This window comes from Garra rufa, chromosome 16 (genome assembly GCF_049309525.1).
Source record: "Garra rufa chromosome 16, GarRuf1.0, whole genome shotgun sequence".
Classification (NCBI taxonomy): Eukaryota; Metazoa; Chordata; class Actinopteri; order Cypriniformes; family Cyprinidae; genus Garra; species Garra rufa.
In genome coordinates, this window is record NC_133376.1 from 31,523,252 (window position 1) to 31,547,761 (window position 24,510).

Below are 24,510 nucleotides of genomic sequence, written 5' to 3' on the forward strand. Positions count from 1 at the left end.
GTTTGCTATAGTTTGTCTCGCAAATCTGACTTTATAACTCAATTGCGAGTTTGTATATCACAATTCAGATTTTTTTTTCTTGCAGTTCTGACAGTTTCTCAGAGTTGCATGATATAAACTTGCAATTGTGACAAAAACTTGAGTTTATATTTCGCAATTTGGACTTTATTTCTCAGAATTGCGAGTTTATATCACAAAAGTGATTGCGAGTTTCTCGCAATTCTGACTTTATTACTCTATTGCCAGTTTGTATCTCGCAATTTTGACACTTTTTTTCTCGCAATTGCACTTTTATATCTGGCAATTCTGAGAAAAGTCAGAATTGCGAGATGTAAACTCACAATTGCAAGAATTTTTTTTTTAATTCAGTGGCGGAAAAGAGGTCCTATGGTGTGATGTAAAAAATGCCAGAATCAGTTAAATTAGAGTTACTAGCACTGCTCCTATGAGGACAAAATAATAACAGTAAAGTTAACACCGTGATTTTAAGAGTTTCTAACCCCTATTTTGTACCCCATTCGTAGAAAAGTATCCCAAATACTTTCTGAGGTCGGTATATCTAGCCTTGAACCACTCAGCTGGGCTGATTTACCCTAGCTGGCTAAGGGTGTTGTTATTATTGTGAACCCTGCATGAGGGCGCAGTTGTGAGTCTGGGAAACACCCTCAGTGACGGAGTCGAGCGCCTTGTGGAGGGAGGAGAGTGTGCGAGAAAGAGGGACACAGATGGAGATGGAGGTGGATGTGATTAGAATGCTTATAAGCTGAGACAATATGTGAAAACATTTGATTAATTCTATTATTTTCCTGCTCTGCGACAGTTTAAGCTATTTTCGTTGCATCTTCACATTACTAAAAATCCGGAAGGGGTAAATATCGATAAGTAAAAGATGATAGTGTATCTTTATTGAAGCGATAGGATGCTGAGGCGACGGACGTATGGCTGAATTTAAGCAAGCTAGTCCGCCGTATGTTGAAAAGAAAGGACAATATAGGTGGTGTGAATGAAAGAAGAGGGCTTCTTTCTTGGATGGACGTGTTTTGAGAGGTGTGGTGGAGGGATGAAGGCGGTGTTGGCATCCAGACGGCAGCGGCTCTTCTATCGGCTCTTCATATGTGCTGTGGGGCTCATCGCCGTCACCTGCTTCGCTCAAATTCTTCATGTAACAGGTGCGTGTATTCATTAACACAAGTCTTTCCGCTGATAATATTGATATGTTATGTTAAATGTTTGCGCATATTTACCGTTTTACCGCGGTGCATTATATAGGCTATATGTCTGTATGAATATCATCCTTTTGAGTGTTTTTTCGTTGTCGGAGATGTAGAACATTCATGATTAATTGACGAGTTTGTATTATATTAATGTGTTTGTGTTACGCAATATGGCTGTGAATCAATCATATGAGAAGCAAAATTAGCGTGAAATTATTAGTCCTGCTTAAAATCAGGTGGGAATTGCGGAATGCGGCTTGAACCCCTCTAAAGTCAAAACGAAATGTTCGGGGGTTGTCAAAAGTATGTAGCCATTTTTTATAAAAATAAATATGACATATGACAACTTTAAGTAAACAAAAAGATGAATTTCAAGTAATCAGGCTAAACAAAATAGATCGCCAGCGGTAACCATAGCAACAGCTTGGCGCTTGATGTGTTCTGGAATACATTTAGCGATTTAAAAAAAAATGAGTATTTTATTCACTTTATTGCACATTTACATATCGCTAAGGTATTTAAAATGTTTTTAAAAATCTTACTTGTCTGTTGGGAGCTTGAGGCGCAAAAATACATTTTGTTTGCACAACACAAATCTCATCAGATTTCTCACAAAATTATAGACGTTTTTCCTGAATGCGGAGGTAAGTCCGACTCTTAACTCAAAGAATGCTTTGCATTTCCGGTCTCCATTGTTTCTAGTCAAATTAGCATATATTCCGAGTTAATGATCTAATGTTAAACCTATTAAAATGTTTTTAAATAGCACATGGCTGTTTAATGACTGTCATTTGTATAGATGACACAAAGCTGCGGACATTAGCTACAATAAAAACAGATTGACGCTATTTGAATGGGTTCCTATAGAGACCGGAAGAGAAAAAAAATTCAATCTGACGTTAGAATTCGTAATGGCGGCGCTTATCGTTTACTCAGGAAAAAGGTCTTTATAAGGAATTTTACTTTAAAAGGTTAATTCACCCAAAAAATTAAATTAGCCCATTATTTACTCATCCAGGAATCCTAGGTGTATGACTTCCTTCCTTCTTTCAGACGAATCAAATCAGAGTTATATTAAAAAATGATCCTGCCACTTCTAAGTTTTAGAATGGCAAGGCGGGTGTTTCTCTTCATCAGTCCAAAACAAGTCCAATAAAGTGCTTCCAACCTTAATAAAAAGTGCCTCACACAGTGAATCAATGCATTTTTCTAATAAAAATATCCAAATTTAAAATGTAATAATTACTTTAATCTAGCTTGCGCCAACTGGTACACGAAAGCCGCTCCGAGAGGATAAAGTAGAACGTTGACGGTGTGCATGTGGCGCTCGGAAGTGACAAACGCAAATGCGCCGTGAAGAGACCAAAACAAAACAACAGTCATGGATTAGAAGTGCAAAACCAGGATTTGTAAAGAAAAAATTTAGATGATTTGTTATAAGCCAAGAGGAGACTGGGTTTCCTTTGCTAATGTAAGGAATCTTTGCTTCCTTTGCTCCTGTGAACAAACGTTGAATCACCAGCTCGTGCGCAACGCAGATGAAAAAATGCCACGATTCAATTTGATTTGAAACACCCGCCCATGCCATTCTAAAGCTTGGAAGTGTCAGGATAATTTTTAATATAACTCCGATTGGATTCGTCTGAAAGAAGAAAGTCATATACACCTAGGATGCCTGGAGGGTAAGTAAATAATGGGCTAATTTTCATTTTTGAGTGAACTGTCCCTTTAAGTCACTGAATATGTTGTGCACTTATGAACAGCATACAGATTACTTAGTTTCTTTGTGTAATTTATTTTTAAAGCGTCATTTTAAAACACCAAAAGCAGTAGTGAAGGAGCAGCAGGGACTAAGTGAACTGCAGGGGTGGTGGACTATGGCAGGCACATAATTAGCTGTCTCTAAAGGGCACGAATGTGACAGCTGCTTCGCCTGACATATTTCACAGTGACCTCTCCAAAACCTCTAGAGCAGGGGTCCCCAAACTAAGGCCCGGGAGCCGAATGCGGCCCGCCCCCACATTTGGACCGGCCCTCTGAACAATGCCAGAGATATATTTTGAAAATGTAATTTTAAATATGTTTTACTTATATCATGTCGGTATTTGATAATAAAGGTTGGCTTTCAACCTAAAATTTCCCTTAGTTATTAACATAGCCTAATTATCTGTTAAATTCACCAACAGAATGGTACATTGCCATAATGTATCATCGCGATCTTTCCTTGACACGTCTGTGTGTGGTGGCTCTTGATGCCTTGACCCCAGCCTCAGTCCATTGCTTATGAAGTTCACAAATTCTTGAATCGATTTTGCTTGACAAGCCTCTCAAGGCTGCGGTTCTCTCGGTTGGTTGTGCATATTTTTCTTCCACACTTTTTTCTTCAACTCAACTTTTTGTTAACATGCTTGGATGCAGCACTCTGTGAACAGCCAGCTTCTTTGGCAATCAATGTTTGTGGCTTACCCTCCTTGTGAAGTGTGTCAATGATTGTCTTCTGGACAACTGTCAGATCAGCAGTCTTTCCCATGATTGTGTAGCATAGTGAACCAGACTAAGAGACCATTTTGACAGCTCAGGAAACCTTTGCAGTTGTTTTGAGTTGATTGGCATATTCACCATATTCTAATTTGTTGAGATAGCGAATTGGTGGGTTTTTGTTAAATGTGAACCAAATCATCACAATTAAAAGAACCAAAAACTTAAACTACTTCAGTCTGTGTGCATTAAATGTATTTAATAGACAAGTTTTACAATTTGAGTTGAATTACTGAAATAAATGAACTTTTCCATGACATTCTAATTTACTGAGAAGCACCTGTATATCTTTTGAAAAGAAATGATCATTTGTCTGTCTGGTGCATAAAAAATAATAAACTATTCTAGCATTAAAAGGTATAATAAATACAGGTAAAATCATAATAAAATAATAATAATAATAAATAGTAGTCAGTCCAGCCCATGGAATTTTCTTTTATAAACCGACCCGGCCCCCCATTAAAGAAAAGAAAATTATGTGGCCCGCTCAGAAAAAAAGTTTGGGTACCCCTGCTCTAGAGCATTGTTACATGGACATCACACCTGTGTCTTGGGCCTTCAATATTACTCAACTCCAGACGTTGATGGGTTAAGTCAGCAGGGGGTTTAGAAGTTCTTCAGACATCAGAGAAGATCAGTTCACCTGAGTCCATTTAATCACATTCCATTTTAGTGATACTAATTTTGGTTGTAATTTAAGTTTTACATGGTGGACTTAAAAGCTTTAAATTACTGTTTTAAATGATATAGGAACCGTGTATGTGACCCTGGACCACAAAACCAGCCTTAAGTAGCACGGGTATATTTGTAGCAATATCCAACAATACACTGTATGGTTCCAAATATAAAATTCTTACCATAATATATATAAAAACTTCATTTTTGATTAGTGATATGCATTGCTAAAAACTTCAAAGGTGATTTTCTCAATATTTTTATTTTTTGTAACCTCAGATTCCAGATTTTCAAATAGCAATATACAACAAAAACAAACCATGCATCAGTGGAAGGCTTATTTATTTAGCTTTCAGATGATGTATAAATCTCAATTTCATAAAAGTGACCCTTATGACTGGTTTTGTGGTCCAGGGTCACATATATGTGTATTAAAGGGGTAATCCACCCAAGAGTAAAAAATATTTTATTGTTTACTCATCCTCTTGTCATTTCAAACATGGAACACAAAATAAGGTTTTTAGATTTAATTTTTTTATTCTCATACTGAAAGTCACTGGTGTCCAACACTCTCAAAAATAAAGGTGCCTAAAAAGGTTCTATACAGCGATGCCATATAGAAGAAGTAGGTTTTTTAAAGACCCATCTCTTTCTTACCTTTTTATAATCTGATGAACCTCCTTTCTCAAGTGAAACAGAATTTTTGTAAAACAGAAAGGTTCTTCAGATGTTAAAGGTTCTTTATGGAACCATTTAGACAAAAAAGTTCTTCTATAGCATTATGAAGCAGCTTTATTTTTAAGAGAGAATGCTGTTTGGAATCCAACATTCTTCAAAATATTATTTATTGTGTTCAGTAAATGAATAAAATGTCCTTTTAAGACTAAGGACTGTTAGTTGTTCATAGGCTTTAGCATTTGTTTTTATTTTTGTACCATTTTTAATTACCTTTTTGCCTTTACTTGTCTGACAAGTATGGTTTAAATGACAAAATATCCATCTTATAATTAATACGAGCTGATGAAATCTGGATATATTGCCGTTCAAAAGTACTTGATCAGTAAATTTTTTCATTTTTTTTTGTTTGTTTCTTCTCCTCATCAAGACTGCATTTATTTGATCAAGAAAAACTGTAATATTGTGGAATATTATTACAATTTAAAATAACTGTTTTCTATTTTAATATATTGTAAAATATAGCAAAAAAGCAAAAGCAAAGCTGATTTTTCATCATCCATTACTCCAGTCTTCAGTGTCACATGATCCTTCAGAAATCATTCTGATTTATTAAGAATATTCTGACTTATCATCAGTGTTAGAAACAATTTTTTTGGAACCTGTGATACTTCTTTCAGGATTCTTAGAAGTTAGAAAGACAGCATTTTGTTTAAAATTGAAATATTTTCTAACTATGTAAGTCTTTACCATCACTTTTTAGTCATTTAACACATCCTTGCTGAAAAAAAATATCAGACTCCAAATATTCGAATGGTAGTATATATTATTACAATATATTTATAAACTATATTAAAATAGTGAACCATTATTTTAAACTGCAATAATATTTCATAATATTGATGTTGATGAGCATAAGTAACTTCTTTAAAAAAGAAACTAAAAACATTACAAATCTTTTTGATCCCAAACGTTTGAATGGTAGTGTACATAATAAAAGTTTGAGGAAAATCAATGTTTATGATTCAGTATTGCATGTTGCACCTCAGGACATATCAACTACTGATTGAGCTGTACCAGAGGTGACATTTCAACGCCTTGTCAAACAGCACAAACGGATGCTGACAGAGATGAGGGGAAAAAACATGTACAATGTGACCTGCTCATGCGTCGCCATTCTGTTGCTTATAATTTGATCTTTTCACACTGCCTTTAACTTTTCCAGCTTTGTCTGAGTGAGTAATGAGTTTCTCCGGGAGGCTGAGTCTGAATGTTAAGCAGCTCCTAAAAAAGTGCCATTGGAATCTACAGCTGAATGAAACGAGAGTGAATTTTTAGTAACTGGAGCTTCAATTTAATAATAGACCGTAACCTCACCATGTCAAGAACAATGCAGGTATAGATGTGGATCACAGATACATCAAAACATGTAGAAAGCTTATGCTGTAGATGTAAAAAACGTCTTGGTGATCGATGATTATCCGCTCTGTACTTGAAGATCACTAAACAATTAACAGGCAGTTCAGCATTGAAAAAAATGTTATTATATATAGTTTATGGTTATGTGTCAATCTTTTATCCATCACCACCATGCCATCGTTTTAATTCTGTCTACATATTCTAATATGCAGGCAGTTAGCCTATAGCAGTTATATTTGGAACTGATTAGTTTGCATATGCAAATGAGAACTATCTTTGTCATTTGGTTCTTGGGTAAACCACACCCACTCTGGGCTCAAATCCAGTTCCACACCACTCATTAATCACTGCTTTTGGATCAGGTTTCCATGGGAACTTGAGAGAAGAGAAGGGAAGGAAGCATTCTGATTACCTCAATCTTTTGCCTATTTTTAAATAAATTGGAGTTCAAGTTTGGTACAGTAAGTCCAAAACATTTAAAGAATTATGTATGGTTAGATAGGGCCCTATGAAATCCGTTTTATTTTTTCACAAATTCAATTTTATTTTTTCCCAAATTCCATTAAAATTTTTTTCCAAATTCCATTTTAATTTTCTGTATTCCATTTTTTCCATTTTAATTTTTCTAGACTCTGATTTCAATTAAATTTAAATATTACTCAAAAAGCTTGTCCAATTAATTACAATCATAAAACTTGCATGATTTAAAAGCAATTTATTGAAAAAAAAATTATTTCTCAAATTCACTTTTATTTTTACCAAATTCTTTTTCACACTACCAGACAAAAGTTTTTGAACAGTAAGATTTGTTTTTGTTCATCAAGTCGGCTTTGTTTGATCAAAAGTAAAGCAAAAACATTAAAATGACGTTTTTTTACTAATTAAAATAACTGTTTTTTATTTGAATATAAATGTAATTTATTCCTGTGATTTCAGCTGAATTTTTTGCATCATTACTCCACTCACATGATACTTCAGAATTTGTTATAATATTCTGATTTGCTCCTTAAAAACGTTTATTATTATTATTATTATTATTATGTTAAAAACAGCTGAGTAGAATTGTTTCAGGTTTCTTTGATGAATATAAAGTTCAAAAGAACATAATTTATCTGAAATAGAATTCTTGGAACATTATAAATGTCTTTATCATTACTTTTTATTTCAGATAAATGTTGATCTTTGGATCCTGAAAAAAAAATATTTACTTGAACAGCAAATCAGTATATTGGAATGATTTCTGAAGGATCATGTGACACTGCAGACTGAATAAATAATGCTGAAAATGTAGCTTTGATCACAAGAATAAATTACATTTTAAATATATTCAATAGAAAACAGATATTTTAAATAGTAAAAATATTTCAAAATGTTACTGTTTTTGCTGTACTTTGGATCAAATAAATGCATGTTTGGTGAGCAGAAGAGACTTTATGAAACATTAAAAACCTTACTGTTCAAAAACTTTTTACTCATAGTGTATGTTTTTCAAATTCTGATTTATAATCAAAAGCATTATTTTATTTAAAAATGAATGTATTATTACTATCATTACATTCAGTAAAAATGTTCTGTCACAGTTTCTTTAAGTTAAACAAAATTTTTATTTTGACGTGTTGCTGTGAAGACCTTTGAATTTCTGTGTATGATAGGACCATAGTTTTTGTCACAAGAAATGGTAAAATGCTCATGAAGTGACCCTGAGACAGGGTTGCCAGGTTTTTCAAAACAAAACCCAACCAATAGCTACTCAAAACTAGCCCAAAAGTACACTGCCATCCAAAAGTTTAGAAACTCCCTAGAAAAGTGAGGTTTTGGACAATATTGGCATGAATCCTTTTTAATTTGTGTTAATTCTGCACTGATAAGGGACAACACAAACTATAAAAACATATTTTATTACATAAACAGTTTATACATAGAAAACTTTAATTTTCGATTCATCGAAATATCCACCATTAGCAGCTATTACAGCTCTGCATAATCTGGGCATCCGAGCTGTCAGTTTATTCAAACGTTGACTTGATAGCCAGGATTGCCCTAAGATGATTCACATATGCTGATATCGTCCAAAACCACACGTTGCCAGGGGTGTTTCCAAACTTTTGGAGGGCAGTGTAGGCCAGTCACGTTCCAAGGGGGATCCCTCAGTAAAAATCGTTATCCGGTGGGTAAAGTACACATTTTTTGCCAGGGTTCCCCTGGTAAATTTTGCATTTCAGGGGCTAAATATCACATTATTGAGGTCACTTTAACACGCAGACATGAAAAACAACAGTGTTAAAGCAGCCAAAATCTGTGGCAAAACCCACAGACTTGGCAACACTGCTCTGAGAGCAGTTCTAGAGATTATGTTTATGTGTTCTTGCACTCATATATTGAGGCAGCAGAGGATGAAAACCCCAAGCTTCAGTATGTGTGTACTGTGTAGTAAATCTGTGCCATTCATTCACACAGAGACACATAGAACATGTTCATATTGGATTCATATTTAAATAGTATTTATTTATGCAGTTTAATATTTACAGACACTAGTCCATATCACATATTGATTTAAAGGAGTAGTTCACTTTCAGAACAAAAATTTGACCCCTTGTCATCCAAGATGTTCATGTCTTTCTTTCTTCAGTTGTAAAGAAATTATGTTTTTTAAGGAAAACATTTCAGGATTTCTCTCCATATAATGGACTTCTATGGTGACCCCGAGTTTGAACTTCCAAAATGCAGTTTAAATGCAGTTTCAAAGGGCTCTAAATGATCCCAGCCAAGGAAGAAGGGTCTTATCTAGTGAAATGATCGGTTATTTTCTAAAAACATTTACAACTTATATACTTTTTTATATAAGTTATATATTTATATTTTATACTTATATACTCAAAGTACACACAAAGCTAGACAAGATGAGCATTTGAGGTTAAAAAGTATATAAATTATATATTTTTTCTTTTTAAATAACAGTTCATTTTGCTAGATAAGACCCTTTCCTCAGCTATGATGGTTTAGAGCCCTTTGAAGCCTCATTTTGGAAGTTCAAACTCGGGGGCACCATAGAAGTCCATTATATGGAGAGAAATCCTGAAATGTTTTCCTCAAAAACCATAATTTCCTTACGACTGAAGAAAGAAAGACATGAATGAGTACATTATCTGTAAATTTTTGTTCTGAAAGTAAACTACTCCTTTAAGTGTACTGACCTACTTTTGATCTATTCATCCAAATTTCCACAAATCATTGGACCCTAGTTATATATAAAATGTTGGTTTATATAAAAAAATAATGCATATTATATGAATTGTCTTGATCAGCTAAATTTGTGCCAATGTAATAGTTTTTACCCCCCAAAAAACAGCCCATTCCAAAGAGGATTCGGACCTGACCTGGGCCCGGCGTAAACTAACCCAGCAGATCGTAGAGGAGAACCAGACATCCAGTACACCCAGAGCTGGTGAGTCAAACCCTGAGCAATTCTCTCTCTCTCTTATTATTCGCCTGTCTCTCTGTATCATATCTCGCTATCTTTCCCCTGCCTCCTCATTCTGTGAAATGATGCAGACAGGTGCCCTCTTCATAGTCAAGCCCCCTTTGAGGCTTGTGTTACTAAGCAACGGAATCCCTAATTTCAGAACAGAGGATAGTCTGTTTTAAGCGTTCAAAGTGTGCCACTTTATACGTCATATGCCCTTTTTTTGGTTCAATCAACTCCACAAATCAGTCATCCCCAGAGGTGTGTCTCTTTTTTTATGCATGTTCTTTTTTCCTCTCCCTCCATCTCAATCACATTCTCACCTGTAGAAACAAGTGTTTTTTTCCACCAATATAGGTTTCAGTGCCTTTTGTACTTTTGTACATGAAAATATGTGACCCTGGACCACAAAACTTTAAGTCTTAAGTAGGACGGGTATATTTGTAGCAATAGCCAAAAATACATTGTATGGGTCAAAACTATAATTTTTTCTTTTATGCCAACAATCATTAGAATATAAAGATCATGTTCCATGAAGATATTTTGTAAATTTCCTAATGTAAATATATCAAAACTTAATTTTTGAGTAGCAATATGCATTGCTAAGAACTTAATTTGGACAAATTTAAAGACTATTTTCTTTTTACTTTTTTCTTTTGCACCCTCAGATTCCTGATTTTCAAATAGTTGTATCTGGTTTTGTGGTTCAGGGACACGTTCACATATTTTAATCATTTTTTTAGACTGTGTACGATTCACTTCAATAGTGTAAAACACATTTAAGACCATTGTTTGGTCATATTGAGGAGAGAAAATATTGCTAATGGTGTTTGCAATGCTTTTTGGAAAATAAATGTTTAAAAACAGCTAACTAAAAGATATCAGCGGTAGTCTGGGCTGAGCGGATTGATTTATTTCAAATGTAATAAAATATAATGCTCTAAAAGGCCTTCAAATCATTATGCCCCTTTAATTATTTATAAATCTATCTCATATTTGAGAAATTCAATAAGGAAGTCCTTGGTAAATTTAATCTTAAATGTAACCGGGCAGCTATTGATTCCAGCTATGCATCACGATAACAGATTTAATAGTATTGCTCAGATTAATCAAGACAAATTTCCCACTGCATTTTACATTGTCTAGTGAAACAGCATTTAAAAATGAGCAAATTCTATATGTGAGAAGTTTAAAAACAGAAAAGCTGTGATTGTTAATAATCTGTGCATTTAAAGGGGTGCAATTTCCTCCCTGTTTTCTTTATTTCAGGGCTGTTTATTAGACAGCTGGCCTCTTTAAGGCAGTCAGAGCAAGAACGGTCTTCACGCTGATTGCATCTCAAGAAGCTGTGGGCTAAAGTATTACCAGTCCTCTGATTTAACTAGGCCCACTCTTCCTGGCCTCTCTGCACTATTACAGATTAGCTAAAAGGCTGGTCAATTCAATTGCTACTTAGTTACCATAGACAAAAGCTTCTTAACAACCTTAAGTTAAATGGAGCACATTGCCTTGATAAGGACTACATCAGTGAAGTAAGAAAGTACAACACTAGATAGATAAATACTGTTTACTTTGCCTTCTGTTTGTTTGTTTGTTTGTTTGTCATTTTTTTATAGGGCCATAAGAAACACTTTGTAGAACAGAATAAGGTTTCATAGCTTTTGCGCTGTCAGATGGGAAACCTTTATCTTATGTGACCTTTGATGTAAGCATTAATGTGCTAAATGTTATTATCACCAGAGCTGTCAGATTTGTCTGATAGTGTTTGAAGGGGTAGATTGGATTGTTTCTGTAGTCTTGGTGGTCTTTTAACCCCTGTCTGGATTCACTAAAATGCTCACTTTTCCGCTCAGCTATCCATGAATTTCCAGAGGACATCTTCACTAAGGGACAGAGGAGGCATGGGGCAATTCTACTGCATGTGTTTTGTGTAAGTACAACATGCAGTGACTGACTGTATAATGCAAAGAACAATACCGATCATTAGTTTGGGGTGTTTTTTTATTTAGTTTTTTGTTTTTTATTTAGAAAGACATCAGTATTTCAGCAAGGATACATTACATTGGTCAGATGTGATTGGAAACATGATCTATGTTTTAACTAAATACTGTGCTTTTGAACTTTATATTCATCAGAGAATCCTGAATATACGTACATATTACACAAAAATGCAAAAATATCATATGTGACCTTGGACCACAAAACCAGTCTTAAGTCGCTGGGCTATATTTGTAGCAATAGCCAAAAAATACATAGTATGGGTCAAAATTCTTGATTTTTCTTTTATGCCAAAAATCATTAGGAAATTAAGTAAAGATCATGTTCCATGAAGATTTTTTGTAAAATTCCTACTATAAATATATCAAAATGTAATTTTTGATTAGTAATATGCATTGTTAAGAACTTAATTTGGACAACTTTAAAGGTGATTTTCTCAGTATTTTGATTTTTTTTGCACCCTTAGATTCCAGATTTTCAAATAGATGTATCTCGGCCAAATATTGTCCTATCCTAACAAACCATATATCAATAGAAAGCCTATTTATTGAGCTTTCATATGATGTATATATCTCAGTTTTGTAAAATTTAACCTTATGACTGGTTTTGTGGTCCAGGGTCACATATAGCAGTTGTTTTCAACATTAATAATAAATTTCTTGAGCACCAAACAAGCATGTTAAAATGATTTCTGAATAATCATGTGACACTGAAGACTGGAGCAATGATGCACAATACTGAGCTTTGCCACCAGAAATAATATATATATATATATTTTTAAATATATTAAAATAGGAAATAGTTATTTTAAATTGTAGTCATATTGCACATATAACAGTGTGTTTTGAGTAATTTATCAAATAAATCCAGCTTTGGTGAGCATCAGGGACTTATTTTAAAAGCATTCAAATAGCCTAAGCTTTTAAATATTAGTGTACAATTCCCTTTTTATTTGCATTTTTACAGGTTTTAGTAGTTTTAATTTTTACACTACCAATCAAAAGTTTTGAACGGTAAGATTTTTAATGTTTTTCAAAAAGTCTCTTCTACTCACCAAGCCTGCATCTATTTGATCCAAAGTACAACAATAACATGAAATGTTGTTTCTTTTTAAAATACAAATGGTCTGTTTTAATAAATTTTAAAATGTAATTTATTCCTGTGATTTCAAAGCTGAATTTTCAGCATCATTACTCCAGTCACATGATCCTGATTTACTGCTCAAAACACATTTACCTATTATTATTATTATGTTGAGAACAGTAAAGTAGAATTTTTTCCAAGTTTCTTTGATAAATAGAAAGTTCAGAAGAACTTGCAGAAGCATTTATCAGATATATAAATCTTTTGTAACATTATAAATGTCTTTATTATCACTTTCGAACAATTTAAAGCATCCTTGTTAAATAAAGTGTTCATTTCTATTAATTTCTTTTCCAAAAAAATGCACTCATCTGTTTTAAATATTGATAATAATAATAAAAATGTTTCTTGAACAGCAAATAATCGTAATGATGCTGAAAATATAGCTTTGATCACAGGAATAAATGACATTTTAAAATATATTCAATTAGAAAGCATTATTTGACACTTTAAATAGTAAAATTATTTCACAATATTGCAGCTTTTGCTGTATTTTAGATCAAACACATGCAGGCTTGGGGAGCAGAAGAGACTTTTTTTTAAAAAACATTCAAAATCTTACTGTTCAAAAACTTTTGACATAGTGTATAGTTTGTAATTTGATTAGATAAACATATTTGCTTACTGTAAGGATGCATAGCAAAATTCTAAATAATGAATACAGTCTTTGATAGAACTGTTATTGATCTTGTAAAATTGGTGTTTGTAAAACTTAAGTAATGGATATCTACTGAACTGTCTGCTCTTGTGACCACAGGCAGTTTACATGTTCTATGCCCTTGCTATTGTCTGCGATGTCTACTTTGTCCCCTCTCTGGAAAAGATCTGTGAGGTGAGTGTAGTTTGTTCCTCCTGGCAGGAATCTCAGTCTTACTGTGAAATATTAGGCCATATTCTGAGCTGAAGTTTGTATTTTCAGAATCTGAACCTCAGTGAGGATGTTGCAGGTGCCACTTTCATGGCAGCAGGCAGCTCCGCCCCTGAGCTTTTCACATCTTTGATTGGTCAGAAAGCCTCTAGCAATGTTTTTCCAATAAATTGCTGTTGCTGTAAATAAGTCAGCAATAAGAATTTGTCTCTTCATATCAGGTGTGTTCATCACCAAGGGAGACCTAGGGGTGGGAACTATTGTGGGATCAGCTGTCTTCAACATCCTGGTCATCATCGGAGTCTGTGGAATATTTTCTGGACAGGTAGTATATGCATATTAACTAGATTAAATATAAAACATTTTAGATTTTTGTGACTTCCCACTGTTCCTGCTTCACAGACAATCACTCTGACCTGGTGGCCGCTCTTCCGTGACTCTCTCTACTACATCCTCTCTGTGTTGGCCTTGATTCTGGTAAGCAGGAGTATGACTGTGTCTGTATGTTGAATTTATCCACCTTTTTCTTCCTGTAAATTTGTCTCTGGTCTCATCCGCATCCAGTATTTTTAGCTGCTTGTTTTGCTGCTTGATATTGCAAATTGGTGTGTATTACCATATTATTTTAATGTATTATTTTAATTATAAGCACTCTGGTTTGTAGTGCAAACAGATTTACCATTTACTTCACATTGTTATTCTTCTCGTTATTTCCTAATAGCAGCTAATGAACTGGAAGTCTCACCCATAGGCTTACTTCCATAAGTTAAAGGTTGAGACCTTACATATGTTAAAGTAAAAGGTGGATATTCACACCTAATTCATTTTGTGTGTTTTTATGTATTTCAGGTCATATATGATGAAAAAGTAATTTGGTAAGTGTGCTGAAATCATAAAGAAGGTGTAATAATGCTTGTTGACTTTTAAGTGAAGTGGGCTCATAGCATAATCATATAATATCACTGTTGCAGGTGGGAGACTATAATCCTCATATCAATGTATGGAGTTTACATCCTTATAATGAAGTGAGTATTTAACATGTTTATTTATGCAACATGTCAATTTAAAGGGATAGTTCACCCAAAATTCTTAGTTCACTTAGTTCACTTTCAGAACAAAAATGTACAGATAATGTACTCACCCCCTTGTCATCCAAGATGTTCATGTCTTTCTTTCTTCAGTCGTAAAGAAATTAGGTCTTTTGAGGAAAACATTTCAGGATTTCTTTCCATATAATGGACTTCTATGGTGCCCCCTAGTATGTACTTCCAAAATGCAGTTTAAATGCAGCTTCAAAGGGCTCTAAACAATCCCAGCTGAGGAAGAAGGGTCTTATCAAGCGAAACGATTGGTTATTTTCGAAACAAATGGACAATTTATATACTTCTTAACCTCAAATGCTCGTCTTGTCTCCTCTCTGTGATGCACATGCGTAATCTGTGTGATCCGAGTCAATACAGTTAGGGTATGTCGAAAAACTCTTGTTTTCTTCCCCAAATTCAAAATAATCCTACATCGCTGCAGAAGTACCGACCCAGTGTTTACAAAGTAAACATACATAGAAGATCAAACAGCCTTTACAAAAAAAGGTTAAACAGTGATGTAGGGCGATTTCCAAGTTGAAGATGAAAACAAGATGTGAGTTTTTTGACATACCCTAACTGAATTGACCCAGATCACACAAGACGAGCATTTGAGGTTAAAAAGTATTTGTTTCAAAAATAACCAACCGTTTCACTAGATAAGACCATTCTTCCTCGGCTGGGATCATTTAGAGCCCTTTAAAATTGCGTTTAAACTGCATTTTGGAAGTTCAAACTTGGGGGGCATCATAGAAGTCCACTATATGGAGAAAATCCTGAAATGTTTTCCTCAAAAACATAATTTCTTTATCACTGAAGAAAGAAAGACATGAACATCTTGGATGACAAGGGGGTGAGTACATTATCTGTAAATTTTTGTTCTGGAAGTGAACTAATCCTTTAATTACTCACCCTTATGTCATTCCAAACCCATCTTCGCAATACAAATTAAGATGTTTTTGATGAAATCTAAGAGCTTTCTGACCCTGCATAGATGTTCGCATTATATAATACGAGTTTGTGTGTTTCTTTCAAGGTTTAACAGTCAGATTTGGGGCTGGGTGGAGCAGAGGTTTGGTATCCCAGGTCAGCCGTGTTTGGTGAGCAGTCTGCGCAGAGATGTGTCGGTAGGAGAGGCAAGCCCACACTGTGACACCTCCATGATCCTCTTGAAGAAAGGTGTGTGTGTGGGTGGAGGGTGGAGTTGTGTGGATCATACTGAGTGCTTATGCCGTTATAAAGTGTGACGTCTCTCTCTCTCTCAGGTCAGAATGCGGGTGGCCAGGACTCCCCGGTGGTGATGGTGGATGAGTTGATGAGTCTACACCCTCACCAGTTCTCTTTCTCAGAGGCAAGCCTCCGTGTCATGATCACGCCCCACTTCTCCCCCCGCACTCGCCTCAGCATGGCCGGACGCATGCTCATTACTGAGGTACTGGCTGGATGCTTGCTCGCTTTGTGCACGTCTGGATGGGACAACAGCACCTTCGTTTCTCAACCCAAGAATATAAACTAATTCATCAGGCTATTATCAGGATAATTTGATGTACATTATAAACATAATTTGTTCTTTAGTGTATCAACTTCAGTCTCAAAAATGTTAAGTGTATCAGTCTCCCAAAAAATTGTTTCTAGTAAAAATATATCCTTAAAACAAAATTAAGTGAATTTGAGAAATAAAATGTAAAAGATATTAAGACTTGTTTTGAGAGAATACAGTGTTCAAATGGGTGAGATTTTTGAAAGAAGTCTCTTATGCTCACCAAAGCTGCATTTGGTTGATCACAAATACAGTGAGCAATATTAATATAATTTAAAATAACTGTTTTGTATTTTAATATATTTTAAAGTGTGACGTGATCCTTCAGAAACCATTTATTAATATTTCTTCAGATCAGATATTGTCTTTCTTACATGTTGAAAACTGTTGTGCTCAGTGTTTTTTGTGGGAAATTAAATAAATATTTTAATAGAAATTAAAAATGTCAAATAGAAATATTTTGTAACATTATAAATGTATTTACTGTCACTTTTAATTAATGCAACCTTTTATGAATTCTTGCTGAATACAAGTATGTATTTAAAAAAAGAACCCAAACTTATTTTCTTTCTCCATTAGCAATTCGTTTTTTTTATTGTTTTAAGCAAAAATAGTTTGAAAAAAAATGTTCTTAAAGTTTATGCTTAAAATGAGAAAACAATGCCTTTGAGAAAAGAAAAAAACTAAATTTAATACACATTATCATTAAATCTTATTATCTTACACAATTTTAATCTCAAGTAACTGTTACTTGTTTAAATTAGGATTTACAGTTGAAGTCAAAAGTTTACATTCAAAATGTTAATTATTTTACAAAAATAAGAGGGATTATACAAAATGTATGTTATTTTTTATTTAGTACTGACCTGAAAAAGATATTTCACATAAAAGACATTTACATATAGTCCACAAGAGAAAATAATAGTTGAATTTATAAAAATGACCCTGTTCAAAAGTTTACATACACTTTATTCTTAATATTGTGTTATCTGAATAATCCACAGCTTTTGTTGAGTGATAGTTAATTGTTTGTCCTAAACAGTTAAACTGCAGATTCTGCAAGGTGTATGTAAATGTTTGTCTTCAACTGTATATACATTAAGAAATAACAGTCAGTGCTTCTAAAATAGAGATATAGAAATGGACAGAAATTAGAATCAGTCATATTCAGTAAGAAATATAAAATAACATTTTGAGTCATTTAATGTCATTGAGATTTCATTTATGGTTTCTCTTTTCTATGGGTCCTTTCTATAAGACCCTTCAGCAGTAACTTCTGCAACAGGTAGGATTTGTGACTGATTCAACTCTTAGATCATTTCCTGTATAAGTTTACTCCTCAACTGTCAGTGATAGTGTTTCTTCCTAGGTTCACGCATCTGACACTACTCCTGATTTCCATTATTGTTGAGACCCCTTTAACCTTACGCAACCATTCTGTTGTTTGTTTGAGCAAATGCTTTATTCCATCTACAGTCGTTCACATGACTTGCTTGTTGGCTTGACTCTTGCATGTCATCTCTACGACGCCCTAATGGACTGTTTCTCCATTGGTCTTGCGATGTGTTCGACAAGCTTGAATCTGAAACTCTGTCCTTCCATTTCTCATCTAACTGAATCTCATTCATTTGAAGGGGTTCATATTGGGTCTCTTGTTCTCCAACTCTGGATGGTGTCCGACTGTATATCTCTCACATTTTCTGTCGGTCTTCAACAGAGGCAGAGACTGATTAGAAACAGGAGTCCTGGAGACAGCAGTGGCAGCGGAGCAGGAGACACTCCTGGCCAAGATGGTCCAGGCATGGAGGGGGTTCCTTGGGGTCTGGAGAACGGAGGGGCCCTTGAGAGTGAAACACAACCCCTGGAGGAACCCAGGCAGAGGGGCCAAGGAGGAGAGTTAGAACGAGTGGCAGACATAGAGGACGCACAACCTAAAGATGAGGAGGAAGAGGAAGAAGAAGAGGGAGATGAAGAACAACCCTTCAGACCTTTTACTGTGCCAGGTGAGTGAATATACAGTTGAGGTCAAAAGTTTACATACACCTTGCAGAATCTGCAAAATGTTCATTATTTTAGCAAACTAATAGTGATCATACAAAATGCTTGTTTTTATTTAGTCCTGGCCTGAATAAGATATTTCACTTAAAAGATGTTTACATATAGTCCACAAGAGAAAATAATAGTCAAATTTATAAAAATGACCCTGTTCAAAAGTTTAAATACACTTGATTCTTAAAACTGTGTTGTTACCTGAATGATCCACAGCTGTGTTTTTTTTCTTTTCTTTTCATTCTAGTGATAGTTGTCCATTAGTCCTTTGTTTGTCCTGAACAGTTAAACTGCCTGCTGTTCTTCAGAAAAATCCCACAGATTCTTTGGTTTTTCAGCATTTTGTGTATTTGAACACTTTCAAACAATGACTGTATGATTTTGAGATCAATTGTTCACACTGAGGACAACTGAGGGACTCATATGCAACTCATAGAAGGTTCAAACGCTCAGTGATGCTTCAGAAGGCAACACAATGCATTAAGAGCCAGGGGTGTAAAAGTTTGAACAGAATGAAGATGTAAACATTTTTTTTTTGCCTAAATATCATATTTTTTTCATTTAGTACTGCCCTTCAGAAGCTACAGAAGATACTTGCATGTTTCTCAGAAGACAAATTAAGTTAAATGTACCCTGGTTTTCTTCTGAAGCATCACTGAGCATTTGAACCTTCTGTAAATTCTAATAGGTGTATGTAAACTTTTGGCCTCAACTGTTTATGTGTGTGTGTGTGTGTGTGTGTGTGTGTGTGTGTGTGTGTGTGTGTGTGTGTGTATACATGTAGAATCTTGACGCCACTCTGTGTTGTTGCTGAAAAATTGGATTCACCCAGAATCCATTTAGAATTTGGTTTTGAGTGTCTGAATTAAAAACAAATTGCATCATAAGGGGCATAAAGTCTTCCACTCATTGTGTATATATTTATAAATGATTAAATCCATGATATTAAACCATTAATCAGATTATTCACGATAACAGGACAACACATTGAGTTTATTATGGTTCATCTGTCTCCAATTTTTTTCCACATCCTGATTAGACGAATGGCCCTCATTTTTGGCCCCTTAAGGACTATAATCCATTAGTCTGAGAGCCATTTGTAGATAATGGGGGCATGCATTTTAGATTAATGCACTAGTGTTATGATTATAGAAAAGTGATAAGAGCTCTTAAACCTCTCGTGGCTGATGCTGCTTGCAATCAAATGAACTTCATCACTGCTGAACAATTGAACATCTTACTAAATATGACATTAAGGGTGAATATTGCGATTTGAAGAGCTCTAAAGGAAAAGCTTTAATACATTTGAATAACAAAAGGCAAACAGAGATCATGAATACTAAACTCAAGTCTGCATAGACAAGTCTAGTCGTTGTCCTTTGTCCTGTTGGTGATATTTGTACATGTACTCACAGAAAAAAGGTACAAAAGCTGTCCCTGATGCAATACGCTTTTAAAAACACACCAAATGTGCATATTAATATCTTAAATGTACATATTAGTACATTATTAATACCTTTTTGAAAGGGTACCGCCCTAAGCTTGTGTATGTTTTTTTTTTTTTTTTTTTTTACATATGTGTGATACTGTCTTTGTCCTGTAGGTGGTGTTAAGGAGCCTAGTATGAAATGAGGTGATGATTTGAAGTACTTTTATCCACAGAAGGGCGCTTGGAGCAAATGAAGTGGTTGTTGTCATGGCCCTTAGGCTGCTTGCTGTACTACTCTGTCCCCAACTGTGTTTTGCCCCGCTGGGAGCACTGGTTCATGGTTACCTTTGTGGCCTCAACACTCTGGATTGCCGTGTTCTCCTACCTCATGGTGTGGATGGTAAGATCAGCCCTTCAATGCTCACTGTCACTGAGAATACACCATGTGGGAATGCTGTTAACACACATTATCTTTGTTGCAGGTCACCATTATCAGTTTTACACTGGACATTCCAGATGTTGTCATGGGTATTACGTTTCTAGCAGCAGGCACCAGTGTCCCAGACTGCATGGCTAGCCTCATAGTTGCCCGTCAAGGTGCTATGATCACTCCATTCTTCCTTTTCCTGAGCGCATGTAGTTTTAAATGATCAAATTAGTATGTTTGTAAAGTTCAATAATGAATGAATGTGTTTGGTGCTGCAGGTATGGGGGACATGGCGGTGTCCAACTCAATTGGCAGCAACATTTTTGACATCCTGCTGGGTCTTGGTTTCCCATGGGCTTTGCGCACTCTAGTGGTTGATTATGGGTCAATGGTGAGTTTGTATTTATTTTAAAGGTATAGTATAGTTAACCCAAAAATGAAACTTGCCTTCATGTGGTTCCAAACCCATGTTCATCTTCGATACACAAATTAAGAAATTTTTTAATGAAATTCGAGAGCTTTCTGACCCTGCATAGACAGCAACACAACTACCATGTTTAAGGCCCAGAAAGGTAGTAAGGACATCGTTAAAATAGTACAATGTGACATCAGTAGTTCAACCATAATTTTATGAAATGAAAATGTGACAGGGGAGAGAAGAAATGGTTGAAAAAAATAACATAACACAACACAACATTACGGTTGAACCACTGATGTCACATGGAGTATTTTAACAATGTCCTTACTACTTTTTTGGGCATTGAATGTGTCAGTTAAGTTTTTGCCTTTGCAGGGTCAGAAAGCTCTCAGATTTCATCAAAAATATCTACATTTGATGAACAGGGTTACGGGTTTGGAATGACATGTGGGTGAGTAATTGATAACAGAATTTTCATTAAATGAACTATATGAACTATACCTTTAGCTAAGGATTGCTCACAATGATCACTGATGAAATTGTTTATTAAAAAATGAATCCTTTTTATCATTCAACAGCTGGAAAAATTGTTCTGAAAGTGATTCCAACGATATCGTTTTAGCTTTATCGTTATTTGTGGACTCTGCTATTCTTTAATATTTTTACAACTTTTTTAGAAGTGATATTTTTAGAATCTTTTTAGTTATCTTTATGGTTATCTTTCTTGGTGTGAATGGGCCTTTACAGCATTCTGTCTATGTCTTCCTCCAGGTCTTCATTAACAGCAGGGGACTGGTGTACTCAGTAATTCTCCTCCTTGCTTCTGTTTTTCTCACTGTAAGATCATCATTTATAATTTGTGAACTCTTCATCTTATATTTTTACTTTTAAATATTTTGTAATCTTGTCTCATGGCTTGTTTTCTGTCTATATTTGCACAGGTACTGAGCGTGCACCTGAACCACTGGAGGCTGGACCGGAGGTTAGGCCTCGGGCTTATGTTCCTGTATGCCATCTTCCTGCTCTGCTCCATCTGCTTTGAGAAACTCTAGATCCCGCTTTCCATGTTTTGCTTAGCTGTAGGGTAGACCTAGACCTAGATAACCATATTTTACCCCCAGTCACTGCCTTATTAGTAGCGGTTATTTCAGCCATAGTTTGAGGCCGGAGTACATTAAACATTTACTCTGCTCCGGTCGGTTCTATCACCCGCTAGACAGTGCTGCCAAACTCAAGGAGACTGTACTTCATACTGTACCTCTGAAACATTTCTACTTAGCATACAGAGCTTCTTTGAGAGAACAAAAAAAAGGGAGTTTCAATTACAAGGTGTGATGAATTTATACAAGCGGTATTAAATGTTTACAGCACACAGGACACTTCCTATAGCCTCGCCTTTTGCGCATTTCTATTCTGAAATCTTATAGTCACGATTGAGCATGATGCAAAGAAAAATTACATTGCAAAAGTGTTCCTACTAAAAAGAGTTCTATTAACTCTTGTAACAGAGATCACTCAATTTATTGCATTACTTTGCCTTATTTATTTTTGACTTTAGGTCTGTAAAAATGTGTGCTTTAGGATTCGAGGATTTTCCTGTTTCAGTATATTTCATTTTTGTGTTGTTCCTTGAAAAGGAAAATATTCTGGTATTTTGGAAGACATTTCTTGTAGTATTACTGATTAACCAAAAACATCCCCTGTCTTTGGTGTTTACATACCAAACATACAGTACATAGTTTTATATAAAGTGCCACTTAAAGGTGTCTGTTGCACATTTTGATATGTTGTAATGAAATTACTTTTGTGCCCCACTGCAACACTATGAATATTAAAAGGAGAAAATAACCAATTAAATCTTTAAAAATGTTTATTGACAAATAACTGCTTCATAGGCCTTTATCATGTTAAATGCACCAAATGAAGGTGTTTGTAATCTAAATATAATTTTTTTCCCCAATGATCATAAATTGCATACTGTCTACAAGACAGATAATGAATTGTAATTAACATAATTTATATTCACAATTAAAGGTTTGAGCAGAAATGATTTGATTAATTCTGATACAGCAGTGTTTTAATTGTTGTAAAGTTATTTTTAAAGTTATGTTTGACCTTTGACATCTTATCCTGATTAAATGTGCTTATGGTTTAGTATGTTTATTTATAAGTCCCGCACCTATAGTCATATTTTGTTGCTTGTGGTTTGCAGTTCTCTTAGTACTAAAAAGCAAGATGTAAATGATTTCATTTGTCCAGAAGATTTTCATCCTACTACTCAGAATTAAAGTATGTGTTAATTAAATCGATGTGAAAAATAAAAAGTTACTTTATGCCGCTGGTTAACTGAATGTTTCAGCTCATCTTCCCTGTTTGTTTTCATTTTAGAAGTCACAACGAAGCAGCTCATTATTACTATCTCACCGTTTGTTACAGTTCTGTCTATATTCTTAAAGATATTTGTATGTTGTTGAGTGCAATAAAACAAGGTCTGTGCAATAATTCAGATCATCACTGTAATGAGTCATTTGCATTCTTCCCCTTGAACTTATGGAAGTGTCACAAATAAAGTTTCATTTTGTGAGCACATTATGCTGAGTTCTTCTTAAGAGTTTATTTATAAGCATTAACTGGGAAACACATTTCCAAGGAAGAAAATTTCGCGGCATTTACGTTTACAGTTTTTTTATGAATTAACATTTATTATAATGTTAGCTGTTTCAGGGGCGTTTCCTCCGAGAAGACAAGGGAGGCATTGTCTCCTCAAAATATTGGATGAGAAAAAAACCGCAGTACAAAAATAAACCAACGCCAATATTAAAAAAATACAAATTAAAAAGTGTATAAATCACCTGTTTTTCTGAAGAAACATTGTCCAACAAAAGCAACCCCAGCAGGTAAAGTTACCTCAGGAGTCCACATCTCTTACACCTTCCCTGAGTTTTAAGGGACCTGTGTGAGAGGAGGCAATGCCTCCATCGCAATATGATTGGATATGACTGGTTATAATCGGCTTTGATTGGTTCATGCGATAAATCCCGCCTCTTATGTTCATGCGCTTTCTCGAGTCAGTTGGAATGAACACTATAAATTGGCGGTAATGGAAAGACTCTTTAACAACCAATACTCTTTATATAATCAATAAGACTTAAAATGGCCTGTAAACATGATTTGTGGAAGTTTATTCAGCTTGGTGACATTTAAAGTAATTAAATCTTTGTGACTGTGTGACCAGTAGGGGGATTCAATCGCCATTTTGGCAGCACTGTATGTAAACAAGGCCACAAACAGAACGAAACTTGTATATTTTGCTGATTATTGCTGCTGAAAATGGTATATTATTGTCATGTTTTGGGCTGTACTAATCGTTTGGTCCGGGAAAAACATTCGGAGTACTATAGTAACAAAAGTTAGAACAAAATCAGGAGAAGAGTTAAAAAAAACTGAGGAACAAAAGGCGTTTAAGGTTGGCCAAACTGAACCAGGATTTCCAGGGCAAGAATCCTGACAACATTCCTGTTCGTTCTGATCATTTTCAGTCAGGTAGGTAAAGTATTAGGCTAATATTTTAA

The 24,510-nt window shown here is 34.9% G+C and overlaps 1 protein-coding gene across 2 annotated transcripts; it reads left to right on the plus strand.

The window, feature by feature from the left end:
• The first annotated feature begins 703 nt into the window (after positions 1–703).
• slc24a6a (solute carrier family 24 member 6a) lies at positions 704–23,452 on the plus strand. 2 transcript variants are annotated; one of them, XM_073820844.1, is made up of 17 exons: positions 704–1,169; positions 9,871–9,966; positions 11,838–11,914; positions 13,883–13,957; positions 14,045–14,129; positions 14,215–14,318; positions 14,396–14,470; positions 14,843–14,868; positions 14,965–15,018; positions 16,112–16,254; positions 16,341–16,507; positions 18,333–18,618; positions 20,327–20,493; positions 20,576–20,690; positions 20,799–20,911; positions 21,710–21,775; positions 21,880–23,452. In XM_073820844.1, exons 1-17 carry the CDS (start codon positions 1,004–1,006, stop codon positions 21,988–21,990), a joined length of 1,926 nt encoding a protein of 641 aa, XP_073676945.1. In that variant the 5' UTR covers positions 704–1,003; the 3' UTR covers positions 21,991–23,452. The 2 variants fall into 2 exon arrangements, with proteins under 2 accessions (XP_073676945.1, XP_073676946.1); XM_073820845.1 differs by having other exon boundaries at positions 16,341–16,426.
• The last annotated feature ends 1,058 nt before the right edge of the window (positions 23,453–24,510 follow it).